General features: G+C 39.0%; 3 protein-coding genes across 6 annotated transcripts in view; 2 read left to right on the forward strand and 1 right to left on the reverse strand.

Annotated features, from left to right (window-relative positions):
- Positions 1–5,651, forward strand: part of LOC6041987 (potassium voltage-gated channel protein Shab) — a 76,967-nt gene extending 71,316 nt beyond the window's left edge. Inside the window, 1 exon segment of the mRNA XM_038261783.1 lies at positions 28–5,651. The gene's annotated coding sequence lies outside the window, so the exon portion shown is untranslated.
- A 6,500-nt stretch (positions 5,652–12,151) lies between these two features.
- Positions 12,152–14,243, forward strand: LOC6041984 (tRNA (guanine(37)-N1)-methyltransferase). 4 transcript variants are annotated; one of them, XM_038258880.1, is made up of 4 exons: positions 12,153–12,287; positions 12,343–13,690; positions 13,774–13,922; positions 13,979–14,243. In XM_038258880.1, exons 2-4 carry the CDS (start codon positions 12,361–12,363, stop codon positions 14,150–14,152), a joined length of 1,653 nt encoding a protein of 550 aa, XP_038114808.1. In that variant the 5' UTR covers positions 12,153–12,287; positions 12,343–12,360; the 3' UTR covers positions 14,153–14,243. The 4 variants fall into 4 exon arrangements, with proteins under 4 accessions (XP_038114805.1, XP_038114808.1, XP_038114807.1 ...); XM_038258877.1 differs by lacking the exon at positions 13,979–14,243 and having other exon boundaries at positions 12,152–12,287; positions 12,343–13,702; positions 13,767–13,892; XM_038258879.1 differs by lacking the exon at positions 13,979–14,243 and having other exon boundaries at positions 12,156–12,287; positions 12,391–13,702; positions 13,767–13,892.
- LOC6041982 lies at positions 14,161–15,328 on the reverse strand. Its single transcript, XM_001851106.2, has 2 exons — positions 14,507–15,328; positions 14,161–14,449 (listed from the first exon to the last, which is right to left on the reverse strand). Exons 1-2 carry the CDS (start codon positions 15,195–15,197, stop codon positions 14,295–14,297), a joined length of 846 nt encoding a protein of 281 aa, XP_001851158.2. The 5' UTR covers positions 15,198–15,328; the 3' UTR covers positions 14,161–14,294.
- Positions 15,329–19,544: the final 4,216 nt, after the last annotated feature.

Below are 19,544 nucleotides of genomic sequence, written 5' to 3' on the forward strand. Positions count from 1 at the left end.
TCTGATAGTTCCTATTTGTTTTAGAAGCTTCAAAAACCAAACCTCAACGAAAAATACTAAACCTAGTTGTCACGTAAAAGTACTGTAAGTTCGTGGAACAATATATCAACTTCAGGCGAACAAGAAACTAGCAAATCACTACAACAACAACCACAACCTATACCAAAGCGAGCAACCTAGAAACGAGGAGATGATCTTCTAAAATGCAATCAACAATTAAAGTATGTGCCGACAAAAACAGTAACCAAAAAGAGAAACCAAATGAGTACATTATTTAAAACCGGTCAAAAATCTTTTAAAGACAGTCGAGTAGAGCAAACAAAAAATAAATTTAGGTAAACATGATTCAATACAGCAGCATAAACGAAGCAAAAGAGAACCATTTCATTACTTCAAGCAACAGCAAATAACATTAATGTTCACAAATAAAATGATATTAGTCGCCAATACTAATCTTCAAATGCATCGATTAAATCGTCAATCGCACTCTTCTAGGCTAGAGACAAACAGATTATAGCTTAAAGCGAAAGAAGACTCGAAAACTCACAATCTGTCATCGTAAAAGATCGCGCGCCGAAATAAACAAAAAAAACATGCTCTGTAGTAAATGCAACGATCAAACAGCAGCATTGCACGCACTTATTAGCTTCAGCGAAGCTTGACCGAAGCATCACACATATTTGTACTACACACAAACACTCCTCACGGAGACTGCAACGAATCTTTGCAATTCGTCCAAAAATCGCCACCCCCCCGAAATGTACTTAAGAGATGGTTTTTGTTTAAGATAAACCTCGATTTAAAATAAACTTTCAGCGTTTGTTTGTCCTTGCTTGAGAACTCTATCTTAATATGATTTAAACGATGGTCGGCAGTTGAACATGCAACCTGAAGGTCGTCTGTTCGAATCCCGGAGTGGAAGGGGGACAGGTTGTAAAAAAGGTTTGAATTGCCTCTCCATTCAAGCTTAGCTTCGAACTCCTAGTCGAGTAGGAATCTTGCAATAAAAGCCAGGACCAAGTCGAAAGTACGAAAGGTCATAAGCTGAAAACTCATGGGATATTATCTGTTTCAATAAACAAAGAAACGCATTTATTTGTTGGAGTGCGTGCTAAGGCATTATTCTCCTGGAAGTACCATTAACCTCTATGACAACTTTTTACTCATGCAATGTCTGATTGAATGTTAAAGCTGTTCCTGAAAATATTAGGATTTTCTTAATCAATATATTTGACTTTGAATTTGAAAAAGTTTTTATGAAGAACTTAAAAAAACAGATCCGCTTCAAAGTGCAAAACAAAAAACATTTCTAACAAAACTGAATCAGATCAAGTTTGTCAAAAGGGCAAATTAATTGTTTCATTTTAGCTAAATCATGTAAGCTAATATGTATAGACAAACAATCGTTTAAGTTTCTTCCAAGTCCAGGAAAATTTTCGAAAAACAATCTCTTAAAAACTAGGAAAACCAGGAGGTGGGATAATTGTCCATATTTTGAAAACCACAAAAATGCGCACGCTCTGGGCTGAAAGTTTTGCAAAAAAAAAACACGCTACTTGTAAATATACATTATACGAATTTTATTACGTAAAAATGCGAAACAAAATGATGAAAAGTATACCTGTGCAAACGAGAATTTAGAGAAAAGGAAATTCGAACAAACGATTGAATAAGAATCCATATTTTATGTTTTTTTATTACTAAAGCCTTTGTTTGAAAATTTAAATCAACGAGCTGTGTATAAACCGAAATGGACATGAAATGAACGAGAAAATGGGATTTACAAATGAAATTTTACTGTAATGCTAATTTATCAATGCTTTTTTTTTTTGCAACGAGATACCATATTTTCATATGAAAGATTGAAACTATTAAATGTTCGTTTTAAAAGGCTTTTACAAAAACTTTGAATATTGTTTTTGATATATTCGACATGGAAAAAAAACTTAGGTCACTTTACATAACCTTATAAATTCAAAACTATTTTAGTAAACTTCAAAGTCAACGCGCAAGGTCCTATCTAAACCATTCAAACTCATATTTGGAATTCGGGCTGATAAAAATAATGTTTTCTATCTACATCTTCAATAAGGAGTTGATAATGCATCCTATTTTTTTCAGCATAATATTATGATTTTTGAACCCATAACTTTGAAAACTCTTTTGTATATTTTATTGCTTAGTTTACTACCTTTAAAAATTGTTTTTAATTGTCTGTTGGTTGAAGACATTTTCAATGCTAATTGAATTTATTTTGCTATATACAAAGAGATTTTTGAAATAATATGCATTTTTGAGATGAACTTCAACAGAACAGTTTATCAAATTTTCTCTAAAATTCGAAAAGATATGACAAATTTCAATGTCTGTCTATTTAATTTTGTTTTAAAAATAAACCTATACAATGTACTTTTCGAAAAATCTTTCCCTACACTTTTTTCTATAACGTTGGAAATCACTCAGAAAAAAAAACAGTCCTAGACAATCAATTTATTTACAGCAACGTACTATCAAATCGAAACAGACTGTAAACAAACCATTTTAGCAGCTGTACAAAAATTAAAATGGCTAACAACCGAACTTCACCAGCAGTTTTGACCCACTTTATACTGTAAAAAAATCTTTTCAATAACCACTTATACTTAAAAGTTTAAAAAAAACAATCACACTTTTTTTTGTCAATCAATCTTCTTGCATAAGATTGAGTAACTGTCTTACTGCAAAAATCATGATCAAATCGCTGCAGCAAACGAATAGAATTACGATTAATTGACTCTAAAAGAAATTACATTAATCGAAAGCAATACAATCTCTAATGTAAATTGAAATCTCATTTCTGCGTACGAGAAATTTTTATACACTTTATACCACACTCCACCCAGCAAACAGCCAACACTGCTTAATTCCAAAGTCCACATCCAAGAAAAATACAAAAAAAGACAAACTGCTTATCTATCATACCTAACAGGCAACAAACCCAAACCAAAGTCTTACAAAGCGGAGAATTGACCTCTTTTCAATTGAATGTTGACTACTAAATCAAGCATGCAAGCTAACAAAAACAAACACGCGTTTAAAACGGCAAGCATACAAGCAAAACACATAATAGTAAAGAGAGAGAAATAAAAAGGTTCGCAACGGGGTTGTTTAGAATTAAGGAAAACAATGGAGAATTGTAAGCTTCTTCTCTCGATAACAAAAAAAAAACACAAAACTACAAATAATGCGACCGCTGACAGAAAAAAAAATAGATGAAAAACAACACGATATAAATACAATGAAAAAGAACATAAAAATGATGGCTTTTATCTGTGATTTAATTAAAAAGAGTAAAAGTTAAAAAATGTTAGTAAAACCGTGTATATTACAAATAAATTTAAAACTATGTTAACATTAAAGTAAAACAAAACATGTGCTTTTTAAATATTTTCGATATGAAGACATTATATATACAAAATCACTTGTGGGAAAGAACAACTATAAATAAAATAGACAGTCGAAAATGTCTAGATTATAACAAACCAGGAAAACTAAACCAACAAAAGGAATATAAATACATTATATTGAAACTATATATGTATGTGTAAAAAATAACTGAATCTAAGCAAAACTGCGAATGATGATAATTATAAGAAATTTAGGTTAAGCAAACCAGGTACACACAATTTAAGTCGCAAAAGTATAACTTTAAGCAAAACTTTACAACGCAGTTTACTTCTAAAAGACCTTTAAATTTGTTTTCTTTGTTTATTTGTTCACGTTGTTTTTGTTATGAGCTGGTCACCAGGACTGTTACGAGCTAGTCACCATTACTGAAAGTTGAGCAACTTATTCTAGTCATTACTTTAAGAATAAATTTATCATGCTTATGTGTAGGGTTATGTTTTTGTTAATGGTTTACGTCAAACTTATTATTATGAATAAAGAATGAGTTTCATAAATGCCACTTGAATCATTTTTTTATATGTTTTCCTTTTTCTAACTTTTTTTTCATGATAGTTTTTCCTTCATTTGTAATTTTTTACTTATAAATCATTTGTGGTTTTAATCTACTTTAAAAAGATTAAATTTTCATAATTCAGAACACATAATGTATCAATCACTATCAAAAAATAGTTTGTGGTCATTTTCAATACTGTTTTTCAAATTGATAAAATGATTGCATTACATTAAAAACTCCTTTGTCTGAGCAAAAACTTTATTTAAGTTGTCTGCTAATTCAAGCATTTTCGTTTGCGTTCTGATAATTTTACATGTACAACTAAACACTAAATTTAGGAACCACTGAAAACAAACAAAAAACGAGCGCGGTTTAGTAACGTCCTAATTTCTACAAAAATGCAAACATTTAGGCGAGATAATCAATGAACAAAATTCTCAGCACAAAAAGAATGCTAAAAAGTAAAAACTTATCAAAATTCAGCGAATACACGAAAATTTAAACTAAGGCATGTATTGAACAAACAAACCATACAATTTAGGCAAATGTTTATACACACACAAAATTTTGAACGAGCGCGTCAGTATGTAAAAATGCAATAATTGGTTTACTGTGGTACCTTGTTATTTCCGTTTCAGAATCTTGCACTTTTACTTTTTATCAAAGGAATTTATATTTTGTACGCAAATGTGAAATGATTGTGAGCATGGGTTACTCGAATGATATCTCTGGCTTTTTCGCTTCGACAACACATAAAAAGCTAAAAGAGAGTATTTTATTATGCAACAAGTAACTTATTAATTACAGGCGCATTTTTTATTGAGCAAGTGAGATGTACGGTTTAGAATAATTGTTATACTCTGATATGAATTAAAACGGATAGTTATTTTTAAAAGCATGGTTATCGTGTAGAGAGAATGTGAAAGTCATCATCTAATTTTACAATACGTATTCAAATTAAATGTAAAAAATAGTTAAAACAAAACGCATTTCGCCGATTTTGAAAATATGAAGAAATAACCCTAAGAACTACGTTCCTCCCAAATAACAATTCCGGTTTCGTCTTGATAAATGTTCAGTTAAAAGTATACCCGAGGTCTTTAATGCACTTATCGAGATAATAGAAGCATTCAAAAAATTTCATTTAAAAAAATCATTCAAAAGATAATTTGAATAAAAACCATGAATTTCCAACTACTTTTAAGTGTAATTTTTAAAAAGGAAACTCGAATTGTTATTTGGATTGTTTGTCCACAAATGATGCTATGGAGTTAAAAAAAACAATATTTTCCCCACCCGTGTAGAGTAAACCAAGTGACAATTAAATAAGATTCACGTTATCACCCGCCAAATGTGAAAATCTAGTTTGTAAACACGTCACTTTGTTCATATTTAATCAAAAATACATTAATTTGATAATTACATGGAATCACGAATCATGGAAAGGATGCATTCAAACAGGATGAGAGCTGCTACAGTTTGAGACAAAGTGAATGCAAGTAATGGAATACAATATTTGCAATTTATCCTTCGAGCAAAACAATTAAAATGCAATTTGTAAAATAGAAAATTACATTTATGGTTTTGTAATATGTTATTTTTCTCATTCAAACGCCATTTTTAAACGACAAACAACAAATGGGAAAACTGTGAAAAGTCTATACAAAATTTAGATGAAAAATAAACAGAAAACATTTTTATTGATAATAAATAGCAATTATAATTTTTGATCCGAAATTATTTACACTGTGAAACTAACCCAAGGCTGTAGAGTAGGGCGACATTAAAAAAAAATTGACATCAGGGATTTCCTCTGACTCGATTCCTTAGGCAAAAATAAGTATCTGTGCCAATTTTGAGCCAAATTGGTTAAGGTTTAAGGGTCGCTTTTTATCGATGAAGTTTATATGGGGAAAATCGCAAAAAATGTATGCATAAAAACATCCTTTCAGTATTTTTCTCCCAGGTGGCGCGGGTCTCACCCAAAATTGGGCAAAACGATCCGAGTTGATTCTGGTTTTCGGAAATTTTTTATTAAAAAGTATTTTCTTATGTACGTCTTATATACTCCTTATATACTTTCAAGTATATATGCCGATTTCTTTTCAACGTATTGCTAATAACTCATCAGGATTAACTCGGATCTTCTTGCTCCCTTCGACAATGTTGTAGGAAATTAAATTTCCTACAAGAATCTCACATTTGAACCAATTTGGGACCTGCGCCAAAATTCTGAAGGGATGTTTTTCCCCATCCTGGTTTTTAAGGAAAGATGGCGTTTGAATGGTGAACGTCCGAAATGTCAAAATCACGCAGTGGTACCAATATTCCGAAAAAGGTGTGCCATGGCATGACAGCCACATTTGTTTTTTTATGTTGATACTACTGCGCGATTTTGACATTTCGGATGTTCGCCATTCGAGCGCCATCTTCGCTTAAAAACCTGGATACATTTTCGTAATTTTACCCATATAAATTTTAACGATAAAAAGCGACCCTTTGACCTTAACCGATTTGGCTAAAAATTGGCACAGTTACTTATTATTGCCTAAAGAATCGAACCGTGGGGTATTAGGGTGTAATATCAAAATCGATTTTCTAGAACAGCATTTTTTCAGTTCCTTTTGGGGTCCTAAACAACTCCCCAAAGTTTGGGAACAATTGGTTTAGTCCTCACTTTGCGCAAAGCGATTCATTTTTTTTAGAGCAAAAAACACGTTTTAGACGAGTCTTGAACACGCTGTGTGGTATTCTGGTTGAACAGAATTTAACGTGCTAAACCAATACCAACGCGAGGGGAAAAGTGAACTGTCATAAAACAGAAAGTTTGAAAATAAATAAACACGCGGTTTAAGAACGGGGAACAAAATTTGATTTTATTCAACCATTTGAACCCGGAATAAAACAAAACACGCTGTATCTTTTTAGGGGCAAGCTAGCACCATACCGACGACACGACAAGCCACTCGCTTCCAAAAAGTGGGCCCCAAATCGGCTTACCCCTCCGGTTCCTTTGGAACTCGAAACGTTAAACCGGCCAAACTGATATTTCCTTGGAAAAATGGTAAAATTGGGCAACTCTTCTGCTTTTGACGTTGCCATATGTTAGCTCTGTTGTGTGATTTTCGCTACGGCTTTTTGTCGCTTTGTTCAAGTTGTTTTTTTTTTTTTTTTTTTTTGCTGGTATTTTGGTTCCGGAACGGATTAAGTGGCAACGTTGGCCAAAGACGCTACCTGGAACCGTCCAAACACACGGACACGGTGTACAGCACCGGTTTGTACAACGGATACCTTGGATCCGGCGGGGGATTCCCAGTTGAACTTGTGCACCTTGCGAAGGTTCAGTTCGGCGACGTAAACCTGGCCGCCATCGTCGCTGACGACCAGTTCGTGCGGATTGCTAATGGTGTGCTCCAGGAAGAAGCGGCCTACGATTTCTTTTGATATCACGGACATTACCAGTGCGTTGACCGGTTCCGCGGCGGTGAACTGAGGTCCGGCAGGTTACCGAAGAGTCAACTTCCGATACGCGGGCTCTCGTACATCGAGTGGAACGACCGAAGCGACCATACAAATTTTGAGTTGCGTTTTTAACGGACGATCTCCGACGAGGCCCACTTTCCAACTGTCGGTTTTTTTTTTTTTGAATTAAATATACTTTATTGAATCTTTCTTATAATAATTACATTTGGTTTACATAATAAGTGGTCAGCTGTGGCTCTTCAGCTTTAGTTTGCTTTTCGTGATTTAAACACTGTTCATTTTTATAACTTTAAAAGTATATGATTTATCATTTTTGTAACACTAGGTACAATGAGGAAAAAAAAAATGATAAGAAAACATAACCTAACCTAAAACTAACTTAATCTTACCATAAACTAAACCAATCCTTGAATCAAGGGGTATTCAGATATAGCACATTTTTCCCTGAATTTCAAACATTTTTCTTGAATCTTCTGATCCAACATTTTAACTTCTGCTAATTCATGAACCTCACTTGATCTTGTCCAGCCAGGAACATTCAAAACCATTTTGAGTACCTTGTTTTGGACACGCTGGAGCTTCAATTTATGAGTTCTAGCGCAACACTCCCAAACAGGTACTGCATACTCAATAACGGGGTAAATTATTTGTTTGTAAACTGCTAACTTATTTTTCAAAGATAGCTTTGATTTTCTGTTAATTAAAGGATACAAACACCTGATGAGAATGCTGCACTTGTTCAATATTTTATCTACATGCTGCCGAAACAAAAGTTTCGAGTCAAGTATGAGACCTAAATAGACAACTTCCTTTGACCAGGGTATCGAAACATCATTCATTTTAATCAAAACATCATCCTTTGGGACAAATCTGGCCGATTTGGAAAGTGGAAAAATGATGGTTTGAGTTTTGGCTGCATTTATGCGAATTTTCCAGTCGCCAAAGTATTCGGAAAGAACGTCAAGACCCTTCTGAAGACGGCCAACTAAATATCTGGTTATTTTACCCTTATAAATAACGGCAGTGTCATCAGCAAAAGTGACAACACACCATTACCAGGAAGAGTAGGCAAATCAGATGTAAAAATATTGTACAGAAGTGGGCCAAGAATACTTCCTTGAGGAACCCCAGCATCAATGTTGAATAATCCAGAAGCAATCCCATTCAGAAAAACCTTGAACGATCTCTCCGAAAGATAGTGCTGGATAATTTTGATAAGATACATTGGAAAACCGTATAAATACAGTTTATGTATCAAACCATCATGCCAAACATTGTCAAAAGCCTTCTCAACATCCAACAAAGCCATAGCAGTTGATTTAGACTCAAGCTTGTTCTGCTTGATGATTTTAGTTACTCTCGTAAGCTGATGAGCAGTATTATGTCCCTTTCGGAAGCCAAACTGCTCGTTCAAAATTATATTATTATCGTTGGTAAAATCCAAAAGCCTTGAATAGATGACCTTCTCAAAGAGTTTGGACAGACTACTCAAAAGACTAATGGGACGATAACTTGTTGGCGATGTTGGATCTTTTGAGGCTTCAAAATTGGTATGACTTTGCCCAGCTTCCAATTGGTGGGGAAGTAACCAAGTTGCAAACATTTATTGAAAATATTGGCTAGATGTTGAAAGAACTGATCACTCTGTTTTTTCAACACCAGATTAAAATGTTATCAAAGCCTGGAGCTTTCATATTTTTCATTTGTTTAACTGCAACTTTGACTTCCTCACCAGAAACATGGGAATCTGCAGGAAATTCAAAGGTAGAGTCATTGATTGTTGAAATACTATTGGCAACTGATGTTTCTTTACGGCTGGTCATGGAAGCGCCAAGATTATGTGAACTAACAAAATGAAGCCCAAGTGCATTTGCCTTTTCCTCGGATGTAATCAAAGGAGAATCCTCAACAATAAGAGGAGGAATAGGCTTTGGTTTGTTTTTAAGAACTTTTGAAAGTTTCCAAAATGGTTTTGAATAATTCCCAAGCTGGCTTACATGTTTTGAAAATTCTTGATTTCTGATATTGTCAAGTCGGTCTTGTATGATTTTGTTCAAATTGTTCACTGAAATCTTTTGTCATAGTCCCCAGTCCGTTGATATTGTCTCCTATAAACATTCCTAAGTCTAATCAAGTGTTTAGTATCTACGTCAATATCAGTTACCTTAAAATTAACAGGAACCTCCCGAACGTTGGCAGCCTCTGCTTGGTTGATAGCCTGCTGGATCACCTCCAGCGAACGATCAATATCGGCAGAAGTTTCCGGGTGTTGATCATAGTCGATGTTGCTGTCGACCACTTGCTGAAACTGCTGCCAGTCAACGTTGTGGTAATCTTTCCGGGTTGGTTGCCGCTGCGGAGTAACGGAAGCTCCAACCTCCACAACCACCGGATAGTGATCAGAACTCAACTCTTCAAACACCTCAGGATGAGCCACGTTCTCAGCCATATTGGTAATGAAGAAGTCGATGATTGAGTGATTCCCAGACCGAGCCACCCTCGTTGGACGATCCGGACTCACAACGTTGTAGTATCCGTTTTGCAGATCGTGTGCAGAATCGTCCGTTCAGATTCCTCTGTTGCCCAGATGCGTTCGTTGATCACCTTCCGTCTCCTACGTCTCCTCCGCAGATCGTTCAGAATCTCCGTTCCGATTCCTCCTGAAACTTCATGCTTCGCGTTGAGGTCACCAGCGATGATGTACTTTGCGCTCCGCCGTGTCAGCTTCTGGATATCGCTCTTCAGTTTTGCTGCTGAACCATCTCTGGCATTCACCTGACGTGGACAGTATGCAGCAATGAAGAGTACTGGGCCAACCGAAGTGGGAATTTCCACTCCAACGGCCTCGATGATGTCCAGCTTGAAGTGTGGCAGCCGGCGTGGCTTGAGATCACGATGAACAGCGACAAGCACACCTCCTCCTCCAGAGGTGGTCCTATCGAGCTGCGTCGCGATCTTGTAGTTTTGCAGATAAACTTTTTCACCGGGCTTCAGATGAGTTTCCGTGATGGCAGCTACGTCGATCTCCTTCTCGCGAAGAAAATCCACCAGCTCTAAGTTCTTCCTCCTAATGGAGCAAGCGTTCCAATTCAGCAGCTTGAGGGACCTACGATCCATACTGGATGACGAACGAGGTCAGCACTTCAATCTGCTGGGTCTTGGTTTTGCATCCACGCAGTGCAGCGGACATCTGTTTGAAAATATTGAGGAGTTCGGTTGAGGTGTAAAGATCATTACCATTTTCCTCAACTGCTGGTTCTTGGGTTGGTCTTGGCTCCTGGCTGAAGCCCGGTGGTGGCGGTCTCGGCTCCTGGCTGGAACCCGGCCGTGGATGATTCATCTCAGCTCTCTTCCTGGGATCCAACGGCAACGGTGCCAAGTTCGGGACCTGGCGTCGCGGTTGAAGAGGTGGAAAATTTTGCTCCACCAGGGCTGGAGGAGTTCTACGACGCTGAGGCTGATTCTTCGTCGATGCTTGCTGCCGAATTTTCACGAACTCAGCTCTCTTGGGGCACTTTCGGTCGGTTGACGAGTGCTCACCGTTGCAGTTGAGGCACTTCACCAGCGAATCTTGGATGCACTGGGATGTGATGTGCGCATCGGTACCACATTTGGCGCAACGACGCTTCAGGTGGCAGTTCTTACCTCCGTGCCCGAAGCCCAGGCAGTTGAAGCATTGTGTGACGTCACGATGCACTGGTCGGTATCGCTCCCACGACACGATAATGTTGAAAACCGCTCGGATTGCCTTCAGCTCAGGAAGCGTCGTCGATCCCTTAGCCAAATGCAGCAGGTAGAGCTGGTCACGGTACTTGATGTCTTTGTTGCGTCGGCTCATTTTGTGCACGGCCAACACATCCAGTTTCAAAACTTTTAGCTCGGCAGCTAATTCCTCCACTGGCATGTCGTACAGACCTCTGACGACGATTTTGTACGGCTTATCCATGACGACATCATGGGTAAAGTACTCCGCCTCGTTTTCGGTCAAGTAATCCTTGACCAGTTGATAGTGCTGCCTGGATTGCACCAGCACCTTAAATCCGTCCTGACACAGACGAATGTTGCCTAGGACTTTCCCAGACTTGATGAGTTCAACCAGCCCCGCTCGAAAGTCGATCGTTGCTGCTGATTGCCGCACATAAAAAGGAGGCAGTTTCTCCTTTCGCTGTTTCACTTCATTCTCCTTTGCTTCCGCTACCTGGTCCTCGTCAGGCAGTCCAGCAAACTTGTTGTTCTTCAATAGCTGCTCCTCGTGCGACGAAGAGTTCTCCTCCTCCTCATCCATCGGTACAGTACCGTCGCTCTTTTTCGTCTTTTTGCTGTTCGATGTCACTTCCAAAAGCACCTTCCTTTTGGAAATCCCGGTTTTTGGCCATCAGTTGAGGCCTCAACCTTCCTTTTGGAAATTCCCACTTTTTTGCCTGCTTGAGCCGCAGGTAGGGCAATATTGCCGGCGTTTTGCGCCGGGACGCGACGAGTCATGTTGATTCAGACAACCTTCACTAACGAATGCTCGGATAACAATGACCAACTGTCGGTGGATACGCGCAACTCACGAAAACTGTCATCTTAGGGTAGGCCTGGTATAATATCGATCACGAGCTTAATCAAATTTGGGTACTTTTTCCCTATGGCAAGCAGACATTTGTTAGTGGTGCATGCCGCCCTGAATGACACTGAACCTTCTAGAAAAGTGAGTGAAATCAGTGAAAAGTGTATCGTGTGCATGACAGTGACAGTTGCCTAGCATTTCAAAATAAACTAAAACGAATCCAACGTGGTTTACTGTCGCAGTCGCAGATTCATCAAAAAACAATTCTAAAAGTATCGAAACTGCTTTTTAATAATATTGTTTACTGTTAAAGTAAGTAATAAGCTTTTCGTTAACCCATAGTGATATTTCGAAAATCAATTTTTAGTTCTTAATCTAACCGCCGATGCGGATTCCCAATTTGTTTACCAACAAGTTCTCGCGATTAGTTTCGATTCCTAGCCGCTGGCGGCATTACTTTCGCAACATGGACTGTCCGGATCTGAGACCACCGGCCGCAGTGCGCGGCATGACCGTACTGGAGAGGGAAGCCTTCAACAAGCAAGCCAAGGTTCCTTACTTGAAGGTTCCTGGTGAGCTAAATTTCAATACCGTTTGTATGGCGGTTAAAAAATTGCTTCTGAAGATGGAACGCTACAAGCCGGTTCGAACGGAGGAAGCTAAAATAATACTACATCCGGCGGGGGTAAATAGTTGGGATGATCTGAAGGAGTTGAAGCTGGATGGGCTGGACAGTGACTGCTTGGGGTGGGAAGAGATTCAAATCGGTTTCGACAACTGGAGATACGACGAAATCTTCCGCGCCGTGCTGCCGGAGGACAAAGAAGGATTGTCGTCCTTTTCGAAGGTTGGCCACGTAATTCATTTGAACTTGAAAGATCACCTGATGCCGTACAAAGCGCTGATTGGGGAAGTCATCAAGGACAAAATCGCCACGTGCCGAACCGTTGTGAACAAGCTGGACACGATCGACAACACCTATCGGAACTTTGCCATGGAGCTTCTGGCCGGTGAAGAAGACTATCAGGTGTCGGTGAAAGAGAATGGAACCGTTTACGAGTTTGACTTCTCGAAGGTGTACTGGAATCCGAGGCTGAGTACGGAACATGAGAAGGTGGCCAAAATGTTGCGCAAGGAAGATGTCCTGCTGGACATTTACGCCGGTGTCGGTCCGTTTAGTATTCCAGTGGCGAAGAAGGGGTGCTCCGTGCTGGCGAATGATCTCAACCCCGAGTCGTACAAGGCACTCGTTCACAACTGCAAAAAGAACAAAGTCGAAGGCAGAGTAAAATGTTTCAATCGCAATGGGATCGATTTCATTCGAGAGGAGGTAAAGACGTTTATTGTGGAAATAAACAAGAAAGACGATTTCAAAGGAACGATCAACATCACGATGAATCTGCCAGCGTTGGCGGTAGAACATCTGGAGCATTTCGTTGGTCTGCTAAGTAATGAAACTGTTACGATTGTACACTTTCCCCTGGTTCACGTGTATTGCTTCGCCAAAGGAGTCGAGGATAAGAAGGACATTGCCCGGCAGATGGTGAAAGACAACATGGGAATCGAACTCGGGGAAAATCTCAAAGAGATTGCCTTTGTTCGAAACGTTTCTCCGAACAAAGATATGATGCGAGTTTCGTTCTATTTGACGAATGAAATTTTGTTTTCCAAACGTGAACTCAAACGTAATCGTGAAGCAGAAAACGAACATTCACCTAAAAGACAATGTAAATAAGATTTTTGCTATTTCAATGTCGAAATTGATTGTATTATTTGTCTCCTTCGTTTCAGGTTTGGACCAGACTGCGCAAAATGGCCAAGAGGAGCACAAAAAATCGTCAACAGGTGAAACAAGTAGCTAAGAAGGCGAAAAATGTCTTTGCCGTTACACAAGGCAAGAAAAATAACACGAAAAAAGCAAAAGAAGTGTCGACGAAGTTGAAAAAGGTAAATTACCTTAACATACATTCAAAACTGAAGTAACTAATTGAGCAAACTTGCAGATCAACGTCAACGCCAAACGAGAGAAAGCCGACAAGAACTTCCAGGACCTGCACGCGCAAATTGTGTCGAAAAAGCAGAACAACAAGCCAACACCGAAGCCACTTCCCGCGAAGAACAAATCCCAACCCAACACGAAGCAGATGGAGGCCGATCTGGACAAGATGCAAATGTAGCGCAGGACTTCAACTAGCGACAATCTTCAAAAAAACTGTATATTTTCTCCCTTCTCCTGGTAAGAACAAGTTTCGCTTCTTCTTAGTACAATCAGATCTGTTTTGTTGGTTTGCGGGTCAACGATGACTTCCCTGCCGGCTTTCATTCGCGAATCCAGAAGTAGTAAACGGTTCCTTCGTGCCGAGTTTCCTGCATAATGTGCAAATGGCGCAGCATCTGAATTTTCCCGTTGACCTTTTTGTCAATCAGCCGTCCCATCTTCCGGGCGATGTCCCCTTGCGTGACAAATTTGTGATCTGCAATAAGAACGGGATTAAATTTTACCTTTTCGCCACTTCTACACTAAAACTTACTGGGAAATGCGGCCTGCTGCAGATTGAACGCCTTCCACAGTGCCAAATCCTGCTGATTCGTGATGGCCTTTTTGTTCTTGTACAGCAGGGTGTATTTCTCCTCAAAACACGCCACCACCACCGTCTGCAGGAAAGTCACCAGCTCATCCACACTTTCGCGCCCTCGCATGTACTTTGGAATCTGCTCGAAATCCTCCTGGCTGATGACAACGTTAAAGTCCAAAAACGACAAACACCGCGGCTTCATTTTCGAAACAAACGGCGAGTTCTGATAATCCAGCAGGGTCATTTTCCTATCCGTTGCCAGCGAGGCTGCCGGTTTCAACGAGGACACGGGTTCTTGCTTCACAGTCTGTTCACCAACGTTGCCGTTCTGAACCGCTTGTAGAACCTTCCTGCCGTCGCCGCCGCCGCCATCGGTCCGATCGAGTTGTTCCAAGAGGTGCAGAATCAACAGCTCATTCAGACGCATCTTCCTGATGACCTCCGCGTAACGTGGGCCCAGATCGGTACAAAACCGCCTGAGGCAGTTTTTTGCTTGCTGGACTGCGTCGGAACATTGGCGCGCATTGTGTTGCAGACTGTTCAGCTGCCCAACGACCTGGGATCGGCTTGCCTGCAAATCGAAGAATGTCTCTATTCGATTGATTACATCCGCTTGTTTGGCTAGAAGAGTTTCTATTGACTCCATTTGTTGGAATGAAGTGTGCAACAAGGTTTTAAATAAAGAAACTTTGTTTAAGTTCACGGCTTTGACAACAGAAAATTCAAAAATGTTTGTTTAGCAAACAAGATGATAACGAAAGATGTCACATTTTAGAAGTTGTCAAACTGGTCAAACTGTGCCGTACACGCTTCCAAACAACTAGACAAACAAAGGAAATAATTTACTCGAAGAGAAACTTGGTGATTTCTCGACTCATGATCAAAATTTCTCGATCGAAATATAACCACACTGAAAGAAAGGCACATAGTAACATCACATGTTTTGCACATGAATCCACCCCATTCGACTTCGCATGTGAATGTCATGTGTAAATCACATACAAAATTTTCATAGCACCAAATGGTAAATTCAAATGAAAAACACGTTAGCTTCATGTGACGACGCACATGAATTTGGAAAGATTTTCTCATAAATTTGATATGATTTTGTAGTGGAAAACAAATGGTTTTGTATGGGTTTTTAGGTGTCTTAAAAATAAGAGGAAATTTCTTCAAATAAAATTATTTCACGAATTCATTTAAATACAACTTTTATTACCAATTTTATTTTTTTAAATTTTTGTATCACATAACAGAACACATTTCGCTTCACTGATATTATACCACGGAAGAAATTAAACGTTAGGCCCGATTAAAAGGTTGAAAGAGGAGCTTCTCTAGATTCAAAATGAACATGAAGGACGGGCAACGGATCAGCCTGCTGGTGGATCGAGAAGTATTTGATCATCTTGGATCATTTTTGCTCGGTCAGGTTGAGCCCTCTGGAAACGACTTGACCGTAGTGGTTCACCGGTCCAGCAGGGCATAATATTTGAGCGCCTCGATGACAATGTATGGCCAAAACTTGCGCCACTTGTGGTCGATCCGTATAACACCATCGTAAACGAGCTCCACTTGCAACCTTGTAGCTCCATATTAGGAGCAGATTCCAAAGATGACCGCTAGCCGGAATTTGCTCTTCTGCAAAAAAAATTTAACCTGCATTAATTTCGAAAAACCTAACTGTTTCCTTTCTTTTTTCTTACCACCAGCGTTAAAGCTCAAGTTTAAACCACAATACTTAAACTAACTCAGGAAATTTGATTCCTGATTAAAATTTTAAATACCGAACGCAAATTTTGAACCACCATCGTCCGTGGCCATCTTACTAATGAAGAATTTTTCGCCAAACACATTCTAAAACCAAAGCATTTCATTGTAACGTGATTTTCACTTCGAAATCAAAGGAAATGTCGAATGGGGCCAATCGATGTGAAATTCATTTGAACCTGTAGTGAAATTCATGCGAAAAAAGAGTGGAAGTTTTCTCGCTAACGATCAGCTGGTTTTAAATTATTTTCACATCCATTTAAAATGTAAAACATGTGAGAGCCATGGGAAAAGCACGTGAATTTATCGTGTTGATTTTTTGAGACTCTCACGTGAAAATTCACTTGAGATTACTATGCTGGTTTCTTTCAGTGCATATCAGGGTTGATTGATATGCACGGTGTCGTGCTTGAATCATAGGAGACGGGTATCAAGTCGTCACCAAGCACGCATGTTTTTCAGTGCCTATGGTGATGCACGTCACTTTTTTCTTTTCTCGTGCTTACTTTTCTGGTAAGCACGTCACTTGACAAGCACATAACTGCACGTGTGCTTATTTCAAGCGGATTTTTTTGAAACTACATTAAATAAGGTTTGTAAAATAATAATTTTTAACATTAAAAAGCTCTTTTATGTTTTAGATTGAGAATAAAACACATAAATTAATGGAAAATTCGACGGCAAATCAAATCGACTTTACAATCTAGCCGGGAGTGTTATTTGCCGGTTCTGAGGCCTGTTGTTGGTTGCGATAATCCTGTCTTAAGTTGCCGGATGCAGTTTCCATCGCTGATTTGCGCGGATGGTTTCGTTTTTGAACTTCATGCCGGTTCCGGGTTTATGGATGACCAGCGGACTTTGCTAGTTCCAACAGGTAGGCGTCTTGGCTATTCGTCATAGCTCAGTGGCGGCCCCAGCACTTGCTTATGCGAGTAACCCTACTTTGAAGGTAAGGCCTGAGGGTGGTCGACCACTAAACTACGGATTGTAGTCCTTTTACTGATTCATGCTACTTAGTCCGACAAATCAGTGGCAAGGTGGATGCTCTGTGACTGACCTCTTGGTTCCAACGATGGCAAAGCGATAGCTTTTTTTTATAATCTGCGCTCTACAAATTTAACCGAAAACATATTTCATGTTTTTGAAGTACTGGGGTTTTGAGAACCGTTTACTAATAAGGCCATTTTATCACACCAGTTTGAGCTTGGACCAACTCTCATCGAGTTCGTTGATTAAAAAGGATGTGGCTGTGTTTAAAACTGTAATTTAAATATAAGCACGCGAAATCATAAGCACTGCGTGCTTAACATAAGCACGCGCACTGCTCAGCAATTTGTCATGTGCAGAGCCAAATCAAAGTACACTTAGAAAATTCGTGTGTGTCTATTCGTCAACCCTGGTGCATATATAACCGATATAACGATCGTTAGGCCGTTGCAAATATTTTTCAAAGTTAGAAGAAGGCCGTTGGCGCTGATCGATCTGCGGGGAAGGTGCCGAGCAGCACGCCTCCTGGTGAAGAAGATGGACTGGGTTTTCCCAGCGTTCAGCTTGATGCGCCACTTACGCTGAAACTCCTCGAGATTGTTCTGTACCGCTTGGGGGTGAGTGACGACGATCATCGGGTCCTTGTCCGATGCCAAGTATGCAGTGTCATCCGCAACCCAGTCAAATCAATCCGAATTCTGAAACGGAATCTAATTAGAATCGTATACAAATCCCGTTTCTAGCGCAACAACCGGTTCCGTGTTTGAACCGGTTGTTGCGTTTGAAACGGAATTTGTATACGATTCTGATTGGATTCCGCAGGCCAAGGATTGATACCTAAGAGCATGCAATGGCACTGACCTTGTTGCGTGCTCTTCGGTTGACGTCCACGTAAGGAACATCCTGGAAGGAGCGTAACTAACTACATCCGTAGCTCTGTTAGATCATCCGAATTATCTTGATCAGAACAGTGTAGCTCTGGCTCCTTGCGAGTGTCCTATTTTCTTACCTCCACGTTGGTTTGGTTTTCATGATGACCTAGCTGGTGGCCTGTGGAAACGGATCGTAAACCTTTGACCACCGCGGGTCAGAGTCGAGACGGCTAAAAGAAAGGGGCGCGACAATGTGGGAAAGAGAAGTAATTTGTGATTGTAGACGGTATTGTTTTGATTCGCAGTATGTTGAGTAAACTGTTGTTATTTTTATTTTGCTCTATTGATTCTCAATTCTTCACTGATTCTTCTATTTAATATCCATCATTTGATTTTGATTTTACTAACTTTTGATTCTCTTATCTCTCAAAGCTTTTCCACTCTTTTTTTTACCAATTAATACTGCTGTAACAAACTTTGTTTTGTTTTTTTTTTCCTTAAAAATATACTTTTCCCTAATGTACTAGTAATATCAAGTCTATTTATCATTTGCCTAATCGTTTTTGATTTTATTGCGAATTTATTTATTTGAATAATTCTTTATCTGTCCTATAAATTATCATTACTATAATCTAAGCTTGTTTTGTATCTCTATTTATTAACTATCGTCTAATTTTACATCTAATACATCTAGCTTCTCATTTTTATTCTTTAAAATACGCTCATCATTCTCTTACTATTGATTCTTGATTTTTACTGTCTTTTTTTCAATCTTCACCCTTTTTTCAAACAAGTGAGGTTCGAGCCCTTACTCAATTTATGGAATGATTAAAGGATTAACACAAATATTACGACAGAAGAAATAGAAACAGATTAACACGACTCAACATTAGGGAAGATTTCAGGAGAAAACAGTACACAGTAGAATAACAACTAGTTTTTGAATTCAAACTAAAAATAAAACAGTACTTGCTTTAATGAAAATTGATAGGCACACTACAAATGGTTAGGCGCTTATACTTACATCAAACCCTACGTAATGTACCACCCCCGGCCGAGTTGAAATGCGTAACCGGAAAAGAAGGTGTGCATGCCTGGCACGAACACTCAAAGCGTGTTCTAGCGTGTTGCTCGTACTGACTCAGAGCAAGGGTGAGATGTAGGTGTAAGGGCAGTGCGTTTTCGTCGGGAACCTGGTTCATAAGATCGGTCAAGGCCCGTTCTTACACTGAAAATTGCGAATTGCGAATTTTGGAAATCTTGGAAATTTGATGGTAGATTGATAAATTATGATCGAATAATCTTAATCTTATAATCAACAGCTTACCAGCTGCTTCCAATCAATTCCGAGGTCATTGTACACC

This window comes from Culex quinquefasciatus, chromosome 3 (assembly GCF_015732765.1).
Source record: "Culex quinquefasciatus strain JHB chromosome 3, VPISU_Cqui_1.0_pri_paternal, whole genome shotgun sequence".
NCBI lineage: Eukaryota > Metazoa > Arthropoda > Insecta > Diptera > Culicidae > Culex > Culex quinquefasciatus.

Bases quoted from the DNA above. Each gene is read 5' to 3' on its own strand.
- LOC6041984 (XM_038258880.1), top strand. From the start codon at position 12,361: ATGCGGATTCCCAATTTGTTTACCAACAAGTTCTCGCGATTAGTTTCG. The intron at 13,691-13,773 runs CTAAAAGACAAT...TTCAGGTTTGGA, and splicing joins AGCAGAAAACGAACATTCAC to CCAGACTGCGCAAAATGGCC. The intron at 13,923-13,978 runs GTAAATTACCTT...GCAAACTTGCAG, and splicing joins TGTCGACGAAGTTGAAAAAG to ATCAACGTCAACGCCAAACG.
- LOC6041982 (XM_001851106.2), bottom strand. From the start codon at position 15,197: ATGGAGTCAATAGAAACTCTTCTAGCCAAACAAGCGGATGTAATCAAT. The intron at 14,450-14,506 runs GTAAGTTTTAGT...TTCTTATTGCAG, and splicing joins GCAGCAGGCCGCATTTCCCA to ATCACAAATTTGTCACGCAA.